Source organism: Rhea americana, unplaced genomic scaffold (assembly GCF_003343005.1).
Source record: "Rhea americana isolate MKP2758 unplaced genomic scaffold, rheAme1 scaffold_105, whole genome shotgun sequence".
NCBI lineage: Eukaryota > Metazoa > Chordata > Aves > Rheiformes > Rheidae > Rhea > Rhea americana.
Window position 1 is genome coordinate 332827 of NW_028185095.1, and position 22899 is coordinate 355725.

Below are 22899 nucleotides of genomic sequence, written 5' to 3' on the forward strand. Positions count from 1 at the left end.
AAAAAAAAAAAAAAAAACACTTGTCAACTAGTATAACAAAGTCTTATAGAGATGGTCTAAATAATTCTTTTAATGTAGAGTTTAAATAAGATCCTGTAGTGTTGTACCCTATCAGGGCTTGGCTAGAGATTTGAGCTGCAAGCTCAGGATGTCTGGAAAATGTCCTAGGAYTTGTAAGGTCAGTTATTTATGAATTAAGTTACTGATTTCCTTTTACATTTTAAGCCAATTTTCTAAGTTCTCTGCGTATGTTAAGATTCCTCCCAGAGTGAAAGCTCTGCACATAGACAGCTTCATTAAGTCATTAAATATTAAATGAACTAAATTAAGCTTGAAAAATTACCTCTGGCTATTTTTTCTTAGGTCTCTGGGATAAATCAAAATTACTACGTATTGTGCCAGAGACTCATCAGCAGGCTAAAGAGGCTTTAAGTTTTCCTTGTTTCATATTTTGTGCTTGCTTTAGAGGATGGGGGTTGGTTGAGTCATTTTACTCATTTTCGAGTGAAGAAATGGCTAGCTTCTAGGAGACTTTAGCTTTCAATTGCAATTTTCATAAGTTAGATTGAACTTTCAGCTGACTCTGTACACTATGTAAAGTATCTTAATCTCTTGAGTCCCRGTAGGAAGAGCTTTAAGATCCTTCATCTTCATTTCTTTTCCTGTCTCTCTTTCTAAATGTCCCAGCTTTGCTTGTGTGAAGCTGTCATTTCTCTCCCTCTCTCCAAATGTCATTGTCCATGCTGAGTTGTTACCTGCTGGTTATCAGCAGCTATCCAGACGTGCTGCAGAAATGACTTTTAGATGTTAAAATAAAATGGAAGAGGCAGGGGAGAGCACAAGTCCTCCTCTTTGCCCAAGCCAGATGGAGAGCTCTGTTTATTCCCATAGTTTGGGGAAGCGACATTCCCACGCAATCCCTGCTCTGCTTATGCAGGAAGAGCCGTTTCAGTTTGTTTTACTTATAATATGCAATCTGTGTGACTAAACATTTGCTGTTCATGCAACTTGAGTGCCAGACACCTTYCTGGGGAAGGAAAGCAGTGTCACCCATTTCAACTTGAGCAAAATGGTATGAATGGGCTTTTCCAAGGTCGTGCAGGAAATCTGTTGGTGCTGAACCTGGATTTTCATGCTGTGTTGAATTTGTAAGTCAAACAGTGCCCAGCAGATGTTACCAAGCAATTTCAGAGCAGAGGAGAGCAGCTACCACCTTTCAGGACTAYGTCCCAGAAGGTGGCCACCCTGTAGAGGGCTAGGAGAGGCCAGTAGTGGTGGTGCAAGCTCGTCTGTCTCAGCTGGTTTTGGTGCCCAGGAGCACKTATGGCATGGTTTGATTGCAGGTGTATATGTAGCTATGATATCCCTTTCTACCGCTTTGGTTGCAAGGGCGTCCTACGTTCTCATGTCCCGAGGAGTCTTGTCCTACCTGTTTGAACTTCTCAGGATGGCAGTCATCCACAKTTTTTTCTTAATTTGCCACTCTGTATTTAAGCATATATTTTTAATTCAGTTCATCACTTACAGGGGAAAGGCTCAGCTAAAAAACAGCTGATTCTCATCGGAAATTACCACAGATCTTTTTTGTTAATGTACTGTCAGAAAGATGCATTCTGTCAGTATATCACAGTATTCCCAATTTCCACTATAACCAATGAATTTCTTATAGAACTTCAAAAAAAAAGTTTGTGAGGGACATATGTACAAAAGGATACCCATAAATGTTAAAAATCCAGTCAAGTGAAGTTTTGAAGTTAAGTTAATGTCTTAAAACTCTAAGAAAACTTATTGAGCAGCAGATTGGCTTTAGTTTRCTGTAGCTTATTTCTCTAAACCAAGGTGATTTTATCTCTGAATGAAAGTGTTSCCATGGGGCTCCACTGTGCTTCGACTTCTCTGCAGTAACTTCACAATTTTGGTTGATTTGTCTTAACTTCTGAGTGTCCCTGTGATGGCAGACCACTGTGGGTGTGAAGGCAAGAATATTTATTGGGACCTTGGTTAAGTTTAATAGTGAATGTTTATATCGTTCAAGTACCAACGCAGTGAGTTTTCTTACCATCATTTTGGAGTGGCTTCTCAAGCTGATAGCTTCATTAACACCTCCATTAGAATTAGTGTCACATCTGAAAATGCTGCTTCATTCAAATGGTTATAGTTTATATAGGAGATTAAATAAACCAAAGTACTGTTTAAATAATTTAGCTGAGACTCCCTTTGTGCAAGAAATAGCAAGAGACTTGAGAAAAATCCTTTGTTTTATTATTGGACATAGATGTTTTTGAAGCCTATGCTCTCACGTTTATTCCTATCATGCTGTTTGCAAGCAGGCGGTTTGTTTTTAAAGCAAAATGCAAAATAGCATTTAATTTGTAGTCCAGGCACAAAAGACATTTTTATTTTTCTACACTTAAATAGCACAGCTTGGAAGAACTTTTGGGGGCTTTTGGTTTAAAACTGCTGCCATCCAGTGGTTATTTGGTATGTAAAACTACTACTTTGTGATCTGTACCTCTSTGGTTGTTGAATGCTTTTCTTTTTCAGTGCCGTATGACAAATTGTGGCTATAATAAACAACACTTTTCAAGGGGAAATGAGAAAATTGCTTTTGCAACTTCTAGGGCCAACTACAAAAGTCCTTAAAGATCAGTGTGCTGCATAGGATGCTCTCAACCCGTTTCAGTTCTCAAAGAGCAAGATCCTCAAAAGGAGAAAMGTTGGAGGGACCCCAAGTATAACTGTATTTTAGAATGTGACTAGCATCATTATGTACATAATTACTATTTAGTCTCTATGTAGAGCTTGTTATATAAATCAAGTATTTGAAATAATTTATTCTTTCTGAAATTTATTTCAAGTTATTCCACTTTATTCYGTAAAAATAAAGTTCAAATGTCCTTGAAGACAAGATCATATAAAAAAAAATCATGGTTTGGATATATATCTACTGTAAAGAAACTTGGTTTTGGTAATAAGTCAAAACAGATGGGACTTGATAGCRTGGCTGTATGGAATGCAAGTGTATGCAGCTCAAAAGATACTTTCTGAAAAAACATTTTTATAGTGATGGTTATCTTCATAAGAAATGTATTACATATCTCTTTCCTGCAGGGTTGCTTTGTGGGATTTGATCTGGCTCATGCTGTTGGTAACGTAGAACTTCATTTGCATGACTGGGGAGTAGATTTTGCCTGCTGGTGTTCCTACAAGGTAAAATAGATTCCTTGTTTAAGAATATTTTCCATATTTGCAGTTTCTTGATGGGTCAGCAAACTAGTAACTGTTGATCAAGACCTTTGAACCTTTATCTGAGATGTAGATGGTCTTTTCATTTCTATTCCACTYGCTTCTGAAATCCCAGCTGACAGAGGAAGGAGAGGCGCTAGAAGAACTTCTCTTATTTCATTTCTGGGATTTCATTTCTGGGCTTCTGAGAATGAGGGAATTTTATTAGAACTGATTTATTCAATGTGTCTCTCTAGGACTGGTTATAAAGTAGCAGTGCTGGTTCCATTTGTAATAGACTTATTTTCCTCTAGGAATCTTTAACTTTTCTTGGTGTTTGGAACACAGCCACAAAAAGGAGATGGACCTAGACRTAGGTGACAGGTTCACTATGAGCAGTTTGAGCAATGGCAATTGCAAATGGCAATTTTTTGTTTGACCTGAAAGCTGTAGTGGCTCTTGACAGAGGAATTTTAGAGTGGTGGTGGAACATCTTCTCAGRCTGTTGTCAGATGAGCCCTCCTGTTGTATACCACATGGAAGAGATCTTGCAGCTTCAGGATTTTCATAAGTGGTTCCTGAATAAGAGAATATCCTTGTCTAAACTTAAATAATCTCAGATCACTACACAAGGTGTCTTTAGCTCTGTCAGCTTCTTCTGATGTTAGAAGTTGATAGRTATAGTTGGATGACTTTATTGGGAGAATCTATACAGATTAAGATATGGGGCTCCTTCAACTTTACTYCAATTTTTATGGACTTTTGTCTGTCACATTTCAATTATCACATATTAGCCAAGAAAGATATTTTTACAACCAAACTGAAAGAATGAATCTGCTTTTAACTAGGCCTGTGTTTCTAGACAAATGCTAAGACTGATGCTACAATCTGCAATTAGAAACCATTAGAAATGTTAAAATTGCCCTGCTTTGTAGTGCAGAGTCAGGGAAGGAAAGTTACACCTTAAGGATAATGGCCACAAGATGTGTACGTCTTGATTTATTCCTTACAGTATTTAAATTCTGGAGCAGGAGGCCTAGCTGCTGCCTACATCCACGAGAAGCATTCCAAGAGTATTAAACCAGCGTAAGTATATTTCTGTACCTAAGTAAAGCTAMAAGGTGCTGTGAAGTTAAAAAGAGAAAATGTCTTTGCTTTGAGTTGAGATCTGAAAGCAGCAAAGTATAAAGGATTCCTAGTCTGGGGCTGAAGTCGCATTGTATTGGGGTGTGTGTGTATGTATGTGTGTATAATATATATATATGTGTGTGTGTGTATATAATATATATGTAAGTATATATATGTGTGTGTGTGTACACATTTGTATAGTGTATAGATGCAGAAGAAAATGTGACTGCTTCAAAGAAAAATGCATTAGCCAAATGTTTCTGATTGAGGTATTGCATTAACGAAAAGGGTGGTACGAGTTTAGGTAACTTGATTATCTGACTTTGGTACCTCAGATGAGTTATTGTATACTAATTTCTGTTAATTTTGAAATTGTTAATGTGCATGCTCACTTCTTAAATTTCCTCCTTGAAATCTGCCATCAGTTCTCAACTAAATTTAATTATAAAAGAGAATGCTCATAATATTAAAAAATAAGTAACTCAATCATGCCTATGAGACAATTTAAAGAGAATACTTAACTTTTTCCTTTAAAAATGGATTTTTTTTTTAATTATCGTAGTCCCTGGTTGATGAACAAAATCAAAGCCAGTTTCAACTCTGTGTCTAATAGCTTTTTAATGCTGGCATGTTTTCATTAAAATTATATCCAGTGGTAAAGCTAGGAAGCATTACATGGAGATCTGTGTTCTCAAAGACTTTATAATCCATGAAAAGCTGTGCTATCAGAGGTTAGCTGCATTAAAAAAAAACTTATTTTAAATGTTATATGACTGTAGTSTATATATGGATATTAAGAACAGTGGGATTAAGACTCTTAATACATTGATAAATGTAAACACCTCTTTCTGGCTGTAATACCTGGAGAAACTACACTTGCTTTTAACTTGAAGAAGGCAAACTAAATCAGGTTTCAGAGAGAAATAATATTATAATAAGCTGCTTCACTGTACCATGTGCTGGTTTTAGACTGTCTAGACTCCTGGCAGATAACAAAATAACGCTGATGAGTTCTTCTCAGTCACCATAGCAGAAAACTCATTATAATGATATATGACCTGTCATGAGCTGACTTGATGTGGATACATGTGAACCCTGGAAAAAATATTCTGAATATCTGGATATTTTTCTGGATTATTTCACCAAATTCCCTTTCCTCCTGTATTATATTGCATGGGGTTTTGGAGGTTTGGAGGCTTTTTTTTTTTTTTTTTTTTATCTCCCAACAAGTTCATGAAATCTGTTCTTGCAACTGCAATATACAGAATTTTACTGGACTGCGTGGTTCACATTCGGCTTTTTTTTTTTTTTTTTTTTAATTGTCCATTGGCTCGTTTCTCTTTGGCCATCCCTTTCGTTGCTCCAGGGAACTCTGGCGGCTGAGGCTCTGCAGTGCAGTTGCTCTGCGCTGGCTGGGTTGGGTAGCCGGGGAAGATACTGGACATGCAAAAGGAGCGAGCCTGCTAGAAAGCAGAGAATAGCAATAGGAGGAATGGGGGAAGGAAGAAAAGAAGAAGAAAAAAAAAAAAAAAACTCAAGGACTTGGAGGCCTTTTTCCCTCCTTGATGAAATTTTAAAACTTTTTTGAGGGCAGTAGCTTGGTATTGCAGGTAYGAGCTTAAATTAGTTTTTCCTGAACCAAGTTCTTCATACATAGTCATTAACTTGTGTATTGAATCTGGATACTGAATGTCTTAAATATAAATGCTTCTATRAAATAGTCTTTTTCAGCCTGTGATYCAATTAAGGATACAGTTCCAAACTTCCTGCAGAGACCTTTAACATTATTTAATCATAGTTATTTCATATTTCCTAAGATTTGATAATCACTCATCAAATTGTTTGTAGTTAATATGCCCCCGTTGCATTACTTTTCCACATCAAGCAGCCATTTCAGGTCTCCAAATAAGGCATTGAGACAAAGGAGAATTTGTCTATGTCAAAGTATTCAATTTTACAGCTGATTTAAATGCAGAGCAATTTGCTGCATGTTGTACAATCAAATAGAGTGGAATTTAACTGCTCTGGAAGTTGCGGATTTTTTTGTTGCATCGAAAATGTCTTCCGCTGTCGTCTGAATCAAGGATGACACCCAGTGGCCAGACGACTTCATTCAAAAGCAGAAGCACCCAGCTCGCCGCTTCTGTGTGCCTCAGCCCACGCGTAAGTGGGCGATTAAATTCCAGCCCGGCTGATCCCCTTTTTGTCTTTTAGACTCTCTATAGTACAGTTTTTAACTCATAGCCAATATTACGCGAGTCACTTTAGAAAAACCATACAGATGGATAATTTTTCTCATCCTTCATGTTTTCTTCAAGTTATTAGTTAGGTAGTTTTTTTTTTGTATCACAGTAATGCACTGTATTTTAATAGTAAATATATGTCCTGACCATAATTCAAAGATGCAGACCTTGCGTGCTTCTCTGTGCCCACGGTTTTGCACTGTTAACGGTGTAATGGAGCAGGCACTTGGTTTGCAGCCGTGCCCTTKCCTAGGAGCTAGGTTCCCTGTAGGCACTGCCCACATCTGCAGCTCCAAAGGGCAGTCCCAGTGCTGGTCCCTGGAGYAGAGACAACTCAATGCTTGTTTACTGCTGCTTTCTTTTAAAATGGAACTGGAGGAAGAGATATTCATTTCTTTAATAACCTTCCTCCACCACTTTCCTCCTTTACATACCTGTAAGCTTCCTGTGAGTTTTTCCAGCCTCAGCGGTTTGCTAGCTAAGAAGGTCACTCATGCACAAGAGCAAGGTTGGATCCTTGGGCGTGGTGGTGGGAAGACCAAGGCTGTGAAGGTGGAGGTCCTCCAGTCCTCTGCCCAGTTCTGTGCTCCCTGGCTGCGCCTGGGGATGCTGGTTACCCGGTGCTGGATTCGTTAATTCACTGCAAGGGCCATGGGTCTAAAACTTACATGTTGTAGCCATCATCATTAACGTCTTTACCTGAATGTGTCAGGCAGTCTTTTGCTAGGGCTCCATCTTTCTTCCTTTAGTAGTAAAACTGGATCAATCTGACATATATGGGCCCAATATATCCCTCTCCTCACATGATCTCAGCTCCTTTGAAGTCTTTTTTAATGCTAGAGAGCTTTTTTAACACCTGCTTGATATATCACAACGCAATCTATTCTTGGCTAATTATGCTAGGGTGATGTCTCCAGGGGAGGATTTCAAATAGAAAAGGCCTGGCCAGAGCAAAAATAAGAAATAATACTGAAACTGTTTGGCTAGTAGCTGCCTGCCTGATCCTCTGTTGCAGACTGTCTGTCTGAACTCGGTTATGTTGCAGAGGGGATGTTTTCTGAGATCTAGGTAGCACTAAGTTGTCCAACTAATGCTGAAATTCAACTTGCCTTGCCTGTTGTGTCCTGAAAAAGCTTCTCTTTTTTTTTTTTCCCCCTCACTTTTTCCATTTATCTAAAGAAGGATAATTAAAATTTATGAAACAAATTAGCTATGCAGAAACATGAATGTTTAAGTGTATGGGGTGGAAGGGAATGCAGAAGCTGGGTTTCACACTGGAGTATCCACAGTTATAACTGCGCAGTGAGTTTAACTCTGCTGTCAGCTGGCATAAGGGTTGGGAGGGGGGAAACTCACTGAGCCCTGAGATAGGGGAAAAGAACAGACCTCGCTGAATCCCTATAATAGAAAGTAAGGCACAATTTAAAAAGATGAAAGGGAAGTAAATGTATGTAAAGCAGCCAGGAGAATAATAGATAAGCCTTGGCAGAGGATTAAATGAAAATTGTACACAGTCTACTGTTTAAAATGAAAGGATGTATCAAGACTTAACTTTAGCACAGACTATCAGCAGGTAGAGTTTAAAAATAAAAAGTTTGTGTGATGTGAAGAAATGCTGTATGTGCCGTATGTCCAAAGAGCGTGTTGGCTTTTATTGCTGAATAAAAAAATATCAAAGAACAAAACCCCAAAAGATAACTATTTCATAAGAGCTTTGAAAAGCACAGGGTATCTTCAAACAAATTCTTTGTAGACAGAGGTGAGAAATCAACCTTTTCTTTTAGATCAGTTTTCTTTTTGACTTATGATCCCAATGAAAATGCCAGCGCACGGATGGGAACCCTTTATAAAGACCCGCATAGTTTTGATATGTGAACTTTTACACTGGTGTATAAAATACACAAAAATAAGATATCCAAACTGTCTGTCTTCTCTGCTTTGCTCTGTTCTCAGAAGCTCTGCATATTGCAGCTCCAGTGACAGATCGTATTTGCTCAGTAATTTTTATTTTGCAAATGACTGCTTGATTCCTTCCTGGGCTGGTAGCTCCTGTTGAGCTTCCCTCTAGTTATTCTYGATTTTTGAGGAGACTCTACATTATGCCGTTCTTCACTGGAGCCACACAGTTCCCAAACTAGATGGCTGAAGCTTCTGTGAAAATAATGTACCTGTGAAATAGCGTGATTCTTGTTGGGACAAGGGGATGGTCACAAAAAGATTGTGAAGGTKAGAGAGAGACAGAGATAGCGCATGCATGTGTTATATATAAAAAATAAAACAGTGTGTATTCCTATTTGGTAGAGATACATATAGTATAGTGTGTATATGTAGATATATATAAAGATATAAATATATATAAAGATACTGTGAAGAACTGTATTTGCTCTTGGTTAAAATGCTTCTAGGAAAGATAGACCAAGATGGTCAARTTTTCACTGACCTTTACTTTCTTTGGAGTCTACCACATCTGCACGGCTCAGCTTTTCTGAAAATTATATCGGATCAGGGCACCCTGGCTGGCGAAGGAGAGGATCTGCAGAAGCAATATAGAGGGCTTCCAGGAAGCTGCGCTGAATGGAGCAAGGTCAAAAGTTAGCGGTCACAGATAAAGCGTACAAGTTTGCAGAAGGGTCTGTCACTGGTCCTAGCGCACTCAAATTGTTCAGTAATATATCGGTAAGCTATTTGTGGCACGCAACACTTGTCTCTGGAGTGCATAAAATATCCCATATTAAGGTAAAAATGAACTGTTTCTTTGCCAAGGAGATGAGAGCAATTTAGCTCCTTGAGCTAATTTAAAAACCAAAAGTTAAAACCTCCCTTGGGAAGAGACTGTTTAGGAATAAAGGCATTGGCTAATTAGGCTTAATTGCATTGTCTTGGGACAAGTGATTTATTAGGCCAATCTAGGCCCATGATGGGCCTGCAGGGGTGTGTTCTCGGCTTCACCAACTGAATGGCAAATATCCAAGAGCATCTTTTAACTTTAGAGAGTCTTTGGGAGGAAGGAGGAAAGAAAAAAAGTGAGGTTAATATGCGTTCACCTATTCCCATATCATCTATCCTCATTCTCATCTTTTGAGCTTTTATGCGTCCTTTCATGTCACTCCCAGGCCTATGGTTGTCTCCTTGTTCTCCGCCAAGCACTCGCTCCCCCTTTTCCTTCAAAATCCTCCTTTATAATTAAGTTCTATCTTCAAGCARTCTCTCTCCTTTTGTCATGATAAATAATCCTCTCCTCCTCTCCTCTCTGCAGGTGTTTCCCGATGTCTTGTCACCTTTGTCTTGGTTAGATTTTGAGGTTTTTTAAAACAGGAGCTGCATGTTTTCTTGTAAATTTGTGGGATTATGTACTAGTAAAGTTCCTGTATGTTAAGTTGTATTCCCTATAAGATGCTATGCATGTGAAAGTAATGGCTAATGTCGTGTTTTATTTCCTTTTGTTTCCTCCCGTGCTGCCCAGACACTTAATTTTACTTCTGAGCACTCAAAACTTAGAGCATGTGGAAAATCGGAGACATGTTTCCTGTAAAACTTGTCCAATATGTAAAATACTGTTTTTTAAAAAGCATGGGCTGAATTCTGCTTTTGATGCCTATTATCAAGACATGCCTTTGCATTTTTAACCTGCAGGCTTGGATTAACCCACAGGAGACAAGGAAGAGGCCTCAGAGCRTTTGCAGTCACCAGGAATGGTAGTGAAGTGGTTTTATAGCTTATCCATTAAGACAGTATTTTTTTTCTTGTTCAATATTGTCTCATACCTCCCTACCTTTACTTACCTTATTGTAACCAAGAGGAGGAGGAGGAGGTTTGCTAAAGATAGTAAGAAAGTCTGTATTTGCATTACAACTTAAACCTGGACGAAACCCCTGTAAAGATGAGCAAGCAAAACACTTGGCTTCACTGAGTCAGATCTTTCTTCTCTAAAACAGTATTTACAGCATCGGTGTGTTTGGTATAGACATCCTGAGGAAAGATTTGTGGRTTTTATGTATGCTTAAATCTTTGCCCTGTGGCTCACTCTTTCATAAGTTCAGGCCAGTACTACGAACAAACGTATTTTAAAACATGCTTCTTCTCATAACCTCGTTTTAGTCTGAGGCTGGTCAAAAATTCTTGCAATTATTATTAATTTTTAGAGAGTTTGATAATGCTACCAAGCCCATGCAGCGCCAGCATATACCCAGAGCTTGTGGCCAGTATCTAGGTCTTATCAGCCTACCTGATACTCGATGCCTCCAGAAGGCATATGGGAAATTTGTGYAGGCAGTACACTGAGTATACTGGTTGTATGAGGGGTCAGTTCAAATTTCTCTTGCATCTCCTTCTCGATCATGCTGGCAGGACACAAACTCTTCAGTCTGCTCTGCCATTGCCCCTTCCTACTCGTGCCCTTGGAAGCACGAAGGTGGCTGGCCTATGCTTCTCGTGATCACAGTTTCCCTGGTTGCAGCCTGTGGTTTTCCTCATCAGCCGCTGTAAGACACAGCTGTTTGAACGCAGGGAAGGCACAACAGGCTTAGCCTGTTGGAAAGGTGAACRTAGCCTGGGGGCAATCCTTGCATCCCTGCTAACTAGCAAGGAAGAGATCCCAGAGTCAACGCAGCTGCGGAGGATTTTGCCATTTACATTGCTAGCCATGTGCCTTTTTTTTTTTTTTGCTTTTTTCTACCTCACATTCTCATTTTTGTGCTAAGACTCTCATTTTAGCACGTGTCCTTTAAACATCAGGTTCGTTCTGCATGTGTTAGTTCACTAGCCCGTTGTGGGGAGCTGTTTCTAATTCCTCAGTACTGAACGTGCTCTCAATGTCCTGGCATGCCTCACGAAACTGCTCTAATCCGAAAGCAGCAGCTATAGTCCTTCACGTGCCCTTGGTTCACTTACCTTTTTATTGATTAGTCCCCTGGAGGACATTCTTGTAACTCGGTTATCCGTTCAGCTGGGGTCTCGTACACGGAGCGTGTCGCAGAGTTTGCTCTGCCCTGGCCAGATACCTTCCTGCTTTGGCCGTGGCCTGGGGATCACACAGCTTTTTGGAGAGCTTATCGATGCATCCTCGTCTTCTCGCCTGCTCAGAAAGGTCCCAAAGTCATGTTTTCTCATGAGGTGAAATTTCAGCTCTCTTTGGARGAGCAGGGCCTCTAAAATAACCCTGAAAGATGCTTGTTTTTGTCCTCTTAATTTCTTCTCTTAGAGTTCAGCTCTGTAAACTGAGATTGAGTCCACTTCTATGTGTATCATTTATTGGGAGAAAATGTTTTGAAGCAGTAGATTCTGTGTTAACTCTGACTCTTAAAACTTTGAATTCAATTAGTTCTTGCCTAYCCTCTGACATACATTATTAAAAAAAAATCTAATGTGAATTGTTCWTTGTTTCAGGCAAAGAGCAGAGGTGGTAACGCCTACATTTCAGCTAATAAGGAGTCTAGCATGATAACGGTCTTGCGTTAATACTGCAATTGCTGTGTTCAAAAACAATGAAAACCTGATGAAGCACAGTTTCCCAGATCTTAATTTTTATATTATATTTGTCATATATATGTGTGTGTGTATTATTTAGAAATCTATCTTGACATCATCCCCTCAAAGATTCATTCAAGGGATTAAGGAGACTGTGTATAGTTCAGCAAATGCATCATGGTAATCAAAACCATCCAAGTCTCCTTTAAGTCAGAATTCACATTTAAAAGTACCTCTAGGAGGGATTGTTGCTTTTGCTTCTTGTTTAATTTAATCTATTTGAAACAGCCTAGAAAAGTTTACTGAATTCTTAACAAATGTAATATGCTTTTTTTATCGCCATAATATAATTGGGAGCTATTCAATACTTTATAAAGATCACTGAGAACTTTATTAATAATCTCTGAGTAAATTGGCTCCCTGCTTGATTTTTAATTTCTGGTGTTAGGCAGAGGATTTGATTTCCTCTTACTAAATGTGCTAGCATACTGTTGGCTATATTCCCTCTTTATATCTCTGATATTTGGCTAGTGGAAGTAATATATGAGCACTTTGTGATAATAGTTGCTCATAAGCTGATTTAACAGTTTTTAATTCAACTTCATTAGCTTTAGAGGAGTCGGTTTTTTGGAAGATCTTTTCCCCAGGATTTAATTTAGACTCTGGTTTTGTCTGCGGCTTGATCATACCTTTCTTTTGCCTGATCATGGTGAATGARATTATCATCGCTCATGCAGGTGCCTTTGAGGTCTCTTGGAGCGCTGTGCGCAGCCACCGTGCCCTGATTGCATTGCCCAGTGCYGCAGCCATTTCTCTTCCCCATCCGCTGAAAACAGCAGCTTGTTTCCTGCTGCAGAAGTCAACTCAATCTCCTCTTATTTGGACCTGGAGGGGTAATAGGGAGGGATATGTTGAGACTGGTGTATTCCCACTTGTGTTGAGTCTAAAAGACTAACGAGAAGAAAAATCGATTTAAGAAGAACGTGTGTAGCCTCTATCTTCAGATAGCTATCAGCAGTAAGTCACCTTGTGCTTGATTGACCAAACAGCCAGGTTTTTCACCCAAAGGTGTTTCTAATTGCTGCAACAGTTGCAGTGAATTCTCTCCTCCCTGAGAACAGTGATGTCCAGGAGCCCAAGAGCRCCATCCAGTTCCTTTGGAAAAAGGGTGATGGTGAATTACTCAAACATAGAGGATTTTGTAATTTCCTCCACCGCAGTTGCATAGTTAACTATGTGTCAATATTTTGACTATAAAACTGGTTTTAGTGATTTTGATCTTTGCTGTTGAAGTTTGCTACTAAGCAGAAAAATGAATTCAGCCATTTTTAACTAAGACAGATTTCAAAATAGAGGACAAATTGTCTCCCTTTAGATGGTACTAAAAATGCAAGCTACTTAACAGAAGAAAAATGTCATGCTATTAGCTTCTAATACAATCATATTACTTTGGTCTTTTGACAAAGTAAAGCCTCATTGATATTAAATATGAAAAGTTACTACTTTCACAGCAGCAACTTTTCATGAGGAGTTTAGGTTTTTTTCACAGAGTTTTAAGAGTCTGTACATTAATAATGCATGGCGTTGCTCACAAGTCACACATGCTTAATAATTAGGAAACATTTGTAATGAGTTGAAAAGGCTAAGGAAAGCATCGGGGTATGTGGAAGTCCAAAACTACAGAAGTCTGAAGCTAATAATTACCTGGGCTTCAAAAGCTTTTCAAATTCTCACAACAGATTCTACTTAAAATTAACCACAGACATTGCACAGAAGAGAATAATGAAATAAGTCCAATCTTACCATTTGGGATAAAGGATATCTGAGTAGTAGGTATAAGATACAATAGATATAAAGGAGAGGAAAAAAAAAAGAAACAAGGACTTTAAATATAGCTTTTGGCAATTGTGCCAAAGTTTTCTGAAGAAGATAATGAAAGTTAGGTTTCAAAATATTACTGGGGGCTAGCTGCTAATTTCCTTAAATCCCCCATGCAAATCCTAGCCAAGCATATACACTATGAAGTATATTACAGCTGACAGCTGCATAGTATATGAAGACTTTCACCTACACAAAAATTAAATTCTGTACTTCAGCAACAAAACCACGAGTCACTTTGCAACTATTCCTTGTTTTGATTAAACAGAGATGTCATTGCCATACCAAATACTGCTTGAAATGTTTTCTTCTGTCCTTCCATCTGTCCTTCTGTCCATCCTTCCTTGCAGCAAGCTGTCGGCAGGGGAGCCCTGCGTCGAAACAGGACATCGCTGCTGCCCTCGCTATTAGGTAGACCGAGTCGCAGCGTAGTCAGGCGGGTCGGGACAGGCGTCGTTTGCAGGAGATCATTTCAACCAAACAGCAGCCCACGTTTCAGGTAGAACGTACGTGGGAAAAAACATGGTCCTCCCACTTGGATTTTGGTTTTGTTTCACTAAACTACTGTATGGATGTGATAGAAATACTGATTTTTTTTTCTTTATGCTTTTCTTTCTTGACATAAGTGCCAGTTAAGTGACATGGAACAAGAAAAAATATAAAATTCTGATCTCTAAAATTTTAGAGCCTGAGAGGATGATTCAGGGAAAGGCTGAGGGAAAGAGAGGGGAAAAAGAAAACTGTGGCATCAGCCATGACCTCCCACGCCCCTCTGCCCATCTGTATTTCAAAAAATCTAGTGTAAAATACTCCAAGGAAATCTACTTTTCTATTCTTACATGGTCCTCATTACTAAGTATGTGAAAACATGGTAATGAATATATTTTCACTACTCACCAGAGTGTTATGGCAGTGCTCAGCATCATTTCTGGAGATGAGAGCTTGAGGCACAGAAAGACTAAATGACTCATCCATGATCAGGCAAGTCTGTGATAGCAGAGAAAATTGAAACTCCTTCTCAAACCCGAGTCAGTGAGCCAAAAATATGCTATGTAAAGTAATGAATAGCAAGTTTTTTTTTTTGCTCTGTTTAGAAGGCTTTTTTTTTTTTCTTCCCCTATTTATTCTAAATTTTGGCATCGAATCTCCAGGAATAAAACTATGCCCTTGGACTTGCAATCAAATCAATGCAATATATGTATATCTATGTGCATACATATGTATACACACAGATATTTAAAAACATAATTAAAAATGCACTAAAATTAATGAGGAACAGAATGGACAGACTGTGTCTTGACTGTTGAGCCTGGTCATCATGTCTGTCTTCAAAGTCTCCTTGAAGCCCTAGCGGACCATGTGTGTTCACTAATAATGGATTTGTGTAAGTCGCAAGTGCATGGGCTGGTTTTTCATGAGATTTGTGCTGCTAAGTTAGGTGTATGAGTACGCTGGACTCTGCAAGGGTGGGACAGACGTGGCTGTCACCCYACACTTATATCTCTGTACTTTGTGCAAGATGCCTTGGTGCTCTCTTCCCTCTTACAAGTACTAGATTAGGTTTTCTAAACTCCGTTTATGGGAATGTACAGATACTGCGTACTTGATGCCTYCAGAAGTAAAGAAAAGGCTGGCTGACAGATGCAAATGTAAGAAGAGCAGACTGACAAAAATCAGTAGAGTTCTGAAAATGACGCTGGAAACTCGAGCTGTTTGTAAATTTGGGCAAGAGTCAGGTGGCTTTGGGAGGGTGATACAAGAGTTTGTTTACGTGACTTTGGCTTCTGGGAATGACTTTCACCTCAATACAGCAGCATTAGGGGACAACTCCAGACCAGAGCTCTGGCTAATTTTAATGTCTATATTGAACTATGTGGAGCCCCAGGACACTGCTCAAAGTCCAGAACTAAACTTGTGTGTGTGTTAGAGACTCGTATGTGGATGTAAGTCATATTAAGGAATGCTTTTGTATTTTAGRGGTTGGTTATAACATTGTTTTCTCAGAGTTTCCTTTTTTAACTGKTCTTTTGAAGCATTGAAAGCTGGGACTTGGGATGTGGTGTTAGTGATATGGTACCACTGTGTTCTCTTAGGTAGCAGGATGATGCTTAAACACGCTCAAATCACCCTGATTGAGGTCAAATAYAGCTTGTCCCTAACCTCAGACATGTTTTTCATCTATTTTGGTAGCCTAATGTTAAGACCTTGTGGGTCATTTATTTAACATGTTCCCTGCTAGTGCAGACACAGTTAACCTATGCCTGTATCATACAGTAGTGTTCCTCTTGGTTGTCTTTTGTAGGTCTTAAGGATATTGTGAGCCCTAAACATATGGAATTGATGTGTTATGGACCCTTTTAAACTAGTCATTTATGTCATGGATGTCTGGGGTTGCAGGAAACTGAGCTTAATGGTTATGGTTAGCCCTTTCATTCTTTYTTTTTCTGTGTTAAGTTGCCTTCGCGGACATAGCATATCTGTCAGTTATTTAGAATAAACTTTCTTGTGTGTGTTTTMCAGTACTGTTAGGTACTGTTTTGTGAAATTTTCCTTATGGGAGAAAAGTGCGAAATTCCTTGGCCGTAAAGCTGTGAGTTTACTTCCAAAGACAGGTGCAGGGAAAAGTGTCTTACTACTTCTCAAATACTGATTCCCTCTTCTTACTCATAGCTAAAATGGTAGGATGCACGATTAAACAAAGCCTTGCCAACACCTGGAAGTTGTTGCAAACTGCCCTCCAAAACTGCCTGTTTATGATTTAGCTTAACCCATAGTTTCATATACGTAGCACGGTTTGCTGGTACACGCTCCTAAAACAGATATCGCTTAAGAAAGATGTAGGAAATTTCTCGATAGAATTGCGACCTGATTGCTGGGGGGAGACAAACTGCTCCGTGCACAGCGCAGCTGCCAAGTTTAACGTGAAGCATTGCTCGCTTCTCGCTGCATTCCTGCTGCAGCTTTTTGACATGCTTTCTCGTGGACAGAAAGCGATTCTCGCACAATATAATGTCGAGATGCCTGGAATGCTTTGCATTAATAATATTCCCTCTTTTCTCTATCACTGTTCAATAGTTTCTTTTTCCTTTCCAAAAAGGGAAATGAGACTCATGTTGCTTCAGGCTGTAAATTATAAATGAGTAGCATGATTGTCTGTAACTCGAAGCAAAGGTCAAAGAGATTTTTTCGTATTTTTTCTATGTTCTTTAACTAGATCTTCTTTGATGTCTGCGCTGTATGTACACCATCATTATATCCCACACTCTTGCATCATTAATGCAACTACAAACGAGATGGCTCAAGTTATGAACCACCAGTGCTTCACTCTAACGTGTACAGATACAAAGGGAGAAAATGAGCTAAATAAAAACACTTACTGAAGAGATTGTTCCCTGGTGTAAATCTGCTTAAAAGGGGTAGGATTAAATTAAAGGACAGTGTTCCTTTCTGGAAGCACTTTCTAACTCAGCAAATCTCCTTATTGATTTGTAAAATAAGAGGGAATTGGGGGATAAAATAAGGAATTTGAAAAGCTTTCATGCCTATTTGTCATGAGATCGAGCAAGTAATAGCTTGCTTTATGCTATTGTATGTTGTACATTTAATAACTAATTCTGTGTACACTTTGGAAGATTACAAAATTCTCCAGGAAGTCCTCACTGCTATCAGAACATGAGGACATGGGTTTTACTTGAGGGATAAAAGAGAACAACTCAGCTTCTATTTTAAAAGTTACTCATGAACTGGGTTTTATCTGCAATGAGAACGTTTTAACTCTAGAGTCCAGTTATTTACAAGCTTAAGGTGTTTTTAAATACCGAAACACCAAATATGACTTTTCAGGTCCTCCCATGTTATACGTTTTGCAAAGATTATGGCTTGGAATTCAAAATCGATTTAGATCTTGGTGTCTTTGTTTTTGAAGCAGAAACAGTCAAAATGGCTACTGCACTTCAAAATACCCATTTTGCATGCAGAGTAACAACTCTTTGATACAAGATTTTACTACAGCATCTTAATGTGCAGTTTTATTGCCTGTTATTTGTAGCGAGCATTTATAAAGCCTTATGTTTAGGGTTTAACACCTTAGCTATTTCCCATCAAAACAGGCTGAAATTTGGCATAGCAGTGGCAACCTTCATTTCAAAATTTTCACAGRAAATTGTAAACAGCAAATTGCTAATTTGTAAAGATTTTGTTAATTTCAACACTCTGAAGCCTGTCAACTTTTAAATGTCAAATAATATGACATCCATATGGACCATTAGATCAATGATGGTTTAGGACTAGAGCTGCCTCAAAGTGCACATCCTGTAATGACACTTCTGAAGTTCTAGAACAGCCAAAAAAATTATATATATATATAAAAGCAAATTGTCAAAGTTATGGTAGGAAAGGGCAAGACAGCTAAAACTATCTTTTAAAAAAATCCTTCATTCTGTCATTTTGGAAAAGTTCTGAAATTTCAGTTTCTGAGTTCCAAAAGTGGCACTGCAGCAGAGGTCTGGTTTTGAGCCAGTTTTAGTGTTAAGTTTTGAGCTTTTGAGACACAGCCAGAGTTGACTTTAGGGTATGGTCCAAATAGAACATATTATTTTCTCCTCACTTCAGAATATTAGTCCACAAACTACATTTCACACTGGATTTTTACTGGGCAAAACTTTTGGACTTCATGGAATATGTATGCTATTGCCATCAGTAGGACGTTGTGGTGACATACAGTAACTCAGGGTTAATGGCAAAATATTCTATAGGTATTATACAGTAATAATAAATAGCTGGAGTATCTTTTGTGATTCAGAGTGTCAGTAATGGAGTCACATGTGCAGAACGTATATTTTATTTGGAGTATATTCATTTTGGCAATGTAATATCTCATTTGAAATGAATGTGTATTGCACTATTGATTTTCATGGGTCTTAGAGTGGAAACATCATGCAGCAATAAAAAACTGTGCTTTTCCTGTATGCACTACGTTTAGATGCAGCTYGAGCCTTTCATAGAAGTAAACATAAAACCTATGTTGTTGTACAGAAATACCAAGTACTTTACACTACGCRCAATAAAACTATATAAGTCTATAACAGGGCTTTAACTCAAATGTAGGCTTCATACTGCAGAGTTAAGTTGCTCTAAGCGTAGTATAGAGAAGTGCTCCTGCTTTAGAGAGGGGCTGTTCTTTTCTTTTACCTTGTTCATCTCCAGGAAGGTAGATGGATCTTGAGCTTTTTTTTTTTTTTTTTTTTTTTTTTTTTTTTTTTTTTTTTTTTTTTTTTTTTTTAAAATACTACTACACTTTTGGAATGAGTGGAGGCAGCCTGTGGTTCCCTTCTTTCTGCTGCTGCTCTTTGGTGGTACTCATATTTCGAGTTGCCCAGACACAGGGTGCAATCAGCTGCTTTGGAAGGCAGGAGCAAAGCCTCCAGCCCTGACTCTGCACGCGGGGTCCAGCCCATCTGCCTGTCAACCAGAAGGGTTACTGCTGCTAAAGGACTTCATCCAGAAAGGATTCAAACTGCATCTCATCAGCTAACAGAAAGTTTTTCCTTGGAGATGATCTGAAAACTCTGATCTTTGGAGTAAATTGTCTTGAATTGTCTTGAATTTAATTTTAAAAGAACTTTTCTGAATAGTAATCTCAGTATGGGGAAAGAAATAATTTACTCCAGAATTCACATCCTCGTCTCACACTGAGGAAAAGATGAAGCCAGCACAATCCTTGTTCTAAAACTGTTGTTCATCTACTGTTTTCACTAATTCTTTTGCTTTGGGAAATTAAGTTTGATTTTTATAACACCTTTTAGCTTTCAGTATTCATCRAACTAACTTTAGGAGAGTGGAATTTAATGCTTGGGAACAAAAGACTGGAAGTATTTATGTTCTATTTYTCATCTTGCAAAATGAACTCAGACAATGAATATTGTTAGAAATCAATAGTCAATTGAAAAAATGTAATACATTTTATCCTTAGCTGTTAAAGAGAAATTTCCAAATAGTAAAAACTGTTAATGCTAGCTATTTATAGAATTTATTGTATTTTTATGCCATTGTTATATTAGAAATGTATTCTTAAATCTTATTTATGTATTTCTTAACTCTCAAATGCAAGTTAAAACATGTCAAAGCAAGGTGGTTTTTCATTTACTTTCTTTGACCAATTKTAGGCTAGTTGGCTGGTGGGGTCATGAATTCAAAACACGATTCCTCATGGAAAACAGTATGTATTTTTATACTTTCAGTTTACCTGTTACAATGTGTTTTTAYATAACCAGCAGCACTTTTACAGCAGTTTAAGTAGAAAGGAGAGAACTTTTGCCTTTCACCTATGTTAAAGGTGTTAAACTAAACTCATCACAAATATGTAGTACAATGGAGTCAAAGCAAATATAGGAACAAATTTGATTTCTAGGCATGCTGATCTAGTAATCTGCTTYCAAGTGTTTTGCTTAAATACACCAACACCCCTTCAAAATGCCGATAGAGACTATAGAGGAAAGCTTCGGAGTATCTCAGCGAGTTAATTTTGTAAGAGGCTGGGGAGCGAGGGTCTGCTGTCACTCGCGTTGGTTGGTATCTCGCTTTAGTGTTAGTTCTATGGGAATTAATGAGAAATGATATGGCCAAATTCATGACCAAGTTCAGTGGGACTATGAAAAGCCATTAGGAGACWGAAATTACCTTGAAATACTGCTAGGAGAAGAAAGTTGCTGTTTATTAATTTCCGTGGAGAGTCAGTAGGGAGAAGCTGGGCAATAACCGCTATAAAATTAGCTGGGCCGCTGCGCGCGAAGACCGTTTTCCTTGCAGCGTCCTCTCGCTTGGGTGCTGGGGCGTAAAAAATAAGCAACGGCACAGAACATACCGTGAGGCTTTGTGCCTTTATTAAAGAGATTTTTGTGAGATTTCACGGCCGCGAGCCTACGCAGCTTCTAGCCGTGGCCCGGAGCTACGCTCATCCGCGCGTCTCGTCAGCTTAATGAAGTTAAGGATYGCGATTCCCTAATCGCGCGCCCTGGCTTCGCACGAGCGTGCCTCTGCTGACTTGGAGTTTCTCGGGTTTATGCCAGTGTTAAAAGAGATTCGAGTGCAAAGGTGGTTTTAACACACACCATTTAAACAAATTAATTGCCGTTCTCTAGTCCCCACGAAGCAGCTAATGAGATCTTCCGCTGGATAAAATTGGGCTTCTCTAGAAGTTAAAAGTATTAGCTGTGAAGAGATTACTATTTCCTTTTAATGATTGATTCCTAAAGGCCGTGTTAGTGATGTATTTTATTACATGAGGGCAGACTTCAAGATAAGGTCCAATACATCAAGAGTAAAAAATCAGAACCAGTAATATCCGTTATTCATTTTCCAGAATTGCAACTAAGTGAAGGAATTAATGGCTTTCGGTTATCGAATCCTCCAATTTTACTGGTCTGTGCTCTGCAAGCTAGTTTAGAGGTAAGTAACTGCTTTTCTTCAGCCCTGAATTTAAGAGGATATTTTTAAAAAAAAAAAAAAAAAAAAGTCGTGTCTTTTTGCTTCCTTCCTTAAAAAAACAAGAAAAGATAAAAAACGAAAGAGAAGAAGGGGGGGAAGAGAGAAACCTTGAGACAAAAAGACCATTTTTGTTATGCCCGTTCCTTCACTGTTTTTGCAAACCTTGCTGTCGGATTCRGTACAGGCGAGGTTTACTCCTCCAGCTTGTGGACAGACATCAGTGCTAGAGATATGCGTCCCCAGCCGCCTTGGGTACAAATCCCAGCTTTCTCCGTATGGCTACTCGGAGCTTGCCCCGGCGTAATTAGGGGAAGGATGCGGCTGCGGGAGGCGCTAGGAGGGACTCGCGAAGCTCTGAAAGGCTGCGTCCAGGGGCGCTTCAACGTGTATTTCCCTGGACGAAAAACTACTCACGGCCTTTATGAAAAAAGACGAAGAAAAGGCTGGGACAGATTTATTTTATTATTATTTTATTATGCTTYTTCTAGCTTATGTGCAGAGCTGAAGGGCTGCAGACGGCACCGAAGCGCTGCTCGTTCTGCCTGACAATTCATTTCGCCAGCCCTTAAACATCCAGCTTCTATTTTTCTCCAGTTTTTAAGCTGCACGCGACCCTCGAGACGCAGGAACGCCGCGGTCCGCGCCCGCTGCCGGGAGCCGCGAGCAGCGGGGCTGCGCCGTCTCCACCGCCGGTCGCTCGAATGCAGTGGGAAACAAAACCAGATAGCTGTTGTCTGGCAAGAGACGGCTGCTGAGATCCCCGGCCCCCTTCGCCGGGACCTGTTGGGCAGAAAGCAGCATTTCCAAAGGACGTGCGCAAACCCCCGCCAGCTTTGGGGAAGGCAGGGGCTGATGGTTTCCAGGGTCACRTTTTCCCGTTTCCTGTAGCTGAGCCCTTCCCTGGGTGTAGCTGGGGGGAGCAGGCGCTGCCTGGCCTTCCCCTCATTCCTGTGCTGTTTGGCCATGTTTTTTGTGTTTTGTTTTTTGTTCTTGCTAACGTGGGAAAGCAGTGCTGCCCTTCTATGCAATYGCTTTTACATGTGGCATCGTATTTTGCTCTTACACAGCTACAAAAAACTCAGAAGAGCTGTTAAATCAAAACCATATAAATGTGTTTTCCTTCATTTGCACGAGCAGAGAGAGCCTGAAACCCTGCCTGTGCAGAACTCAACCCCTGCAGTGGCAATACAGCAATTTGATTTTTCTGATTTCAAAGGCAACAGTTTATATATTGGTTATGACACTTCAGGCCTAACCCTTGAGTTCTGTTACTTGAGGCAGGAAAAACTTTTATGCTATTTTGAATTTTATTGTGCACTGTTGCGTGTGTAGAGAAGCTTGGGATCCTCTTCGGAGACGGCGCTGAGCGCTCCCTTAGCGAGCAGCTTTTGCATGCAAATTCACGTATGCAGGTATGGATGTGTGTGAAGCTATTTAACAGTAGACAGGGATGTCTGTCGTTATCTAAAGTAAT

The 22899-nt window shown here is 39.3% G+C and overlaps 1 protein-coding gene across 1 annotated transcript in view; it reads left to right on the forward strand.

Annotated features, from left to right (window-relative positions):
• KYNU (kynureninase) overlaps positions 1 to 22899 on the forward strand; it is a 51893-nt gene that overhangs the window by 26980 nt on the left and 2014 nt on the right. Inside the window, exons 8-11 of the mRNA XM_085308949.1 lie at positions 3112 to 3210; positions 4238 to 4311; positions 20105 to 20157; positions 21301 to 21386. Of these exons, the coding sequence (XP_085165075.1) occupies positions 3112 to 3210; positions 4238 to 4311; positions 20105 to 20157; positions 21301 to 21386 (312 nt within the window). The remainder of the gene's footprint in view (positions 1 to 3111; positions 3211 to 4237; positions 4312 to 20104; positions 20158 to 21300; positions 21387 to 22899) is intronic.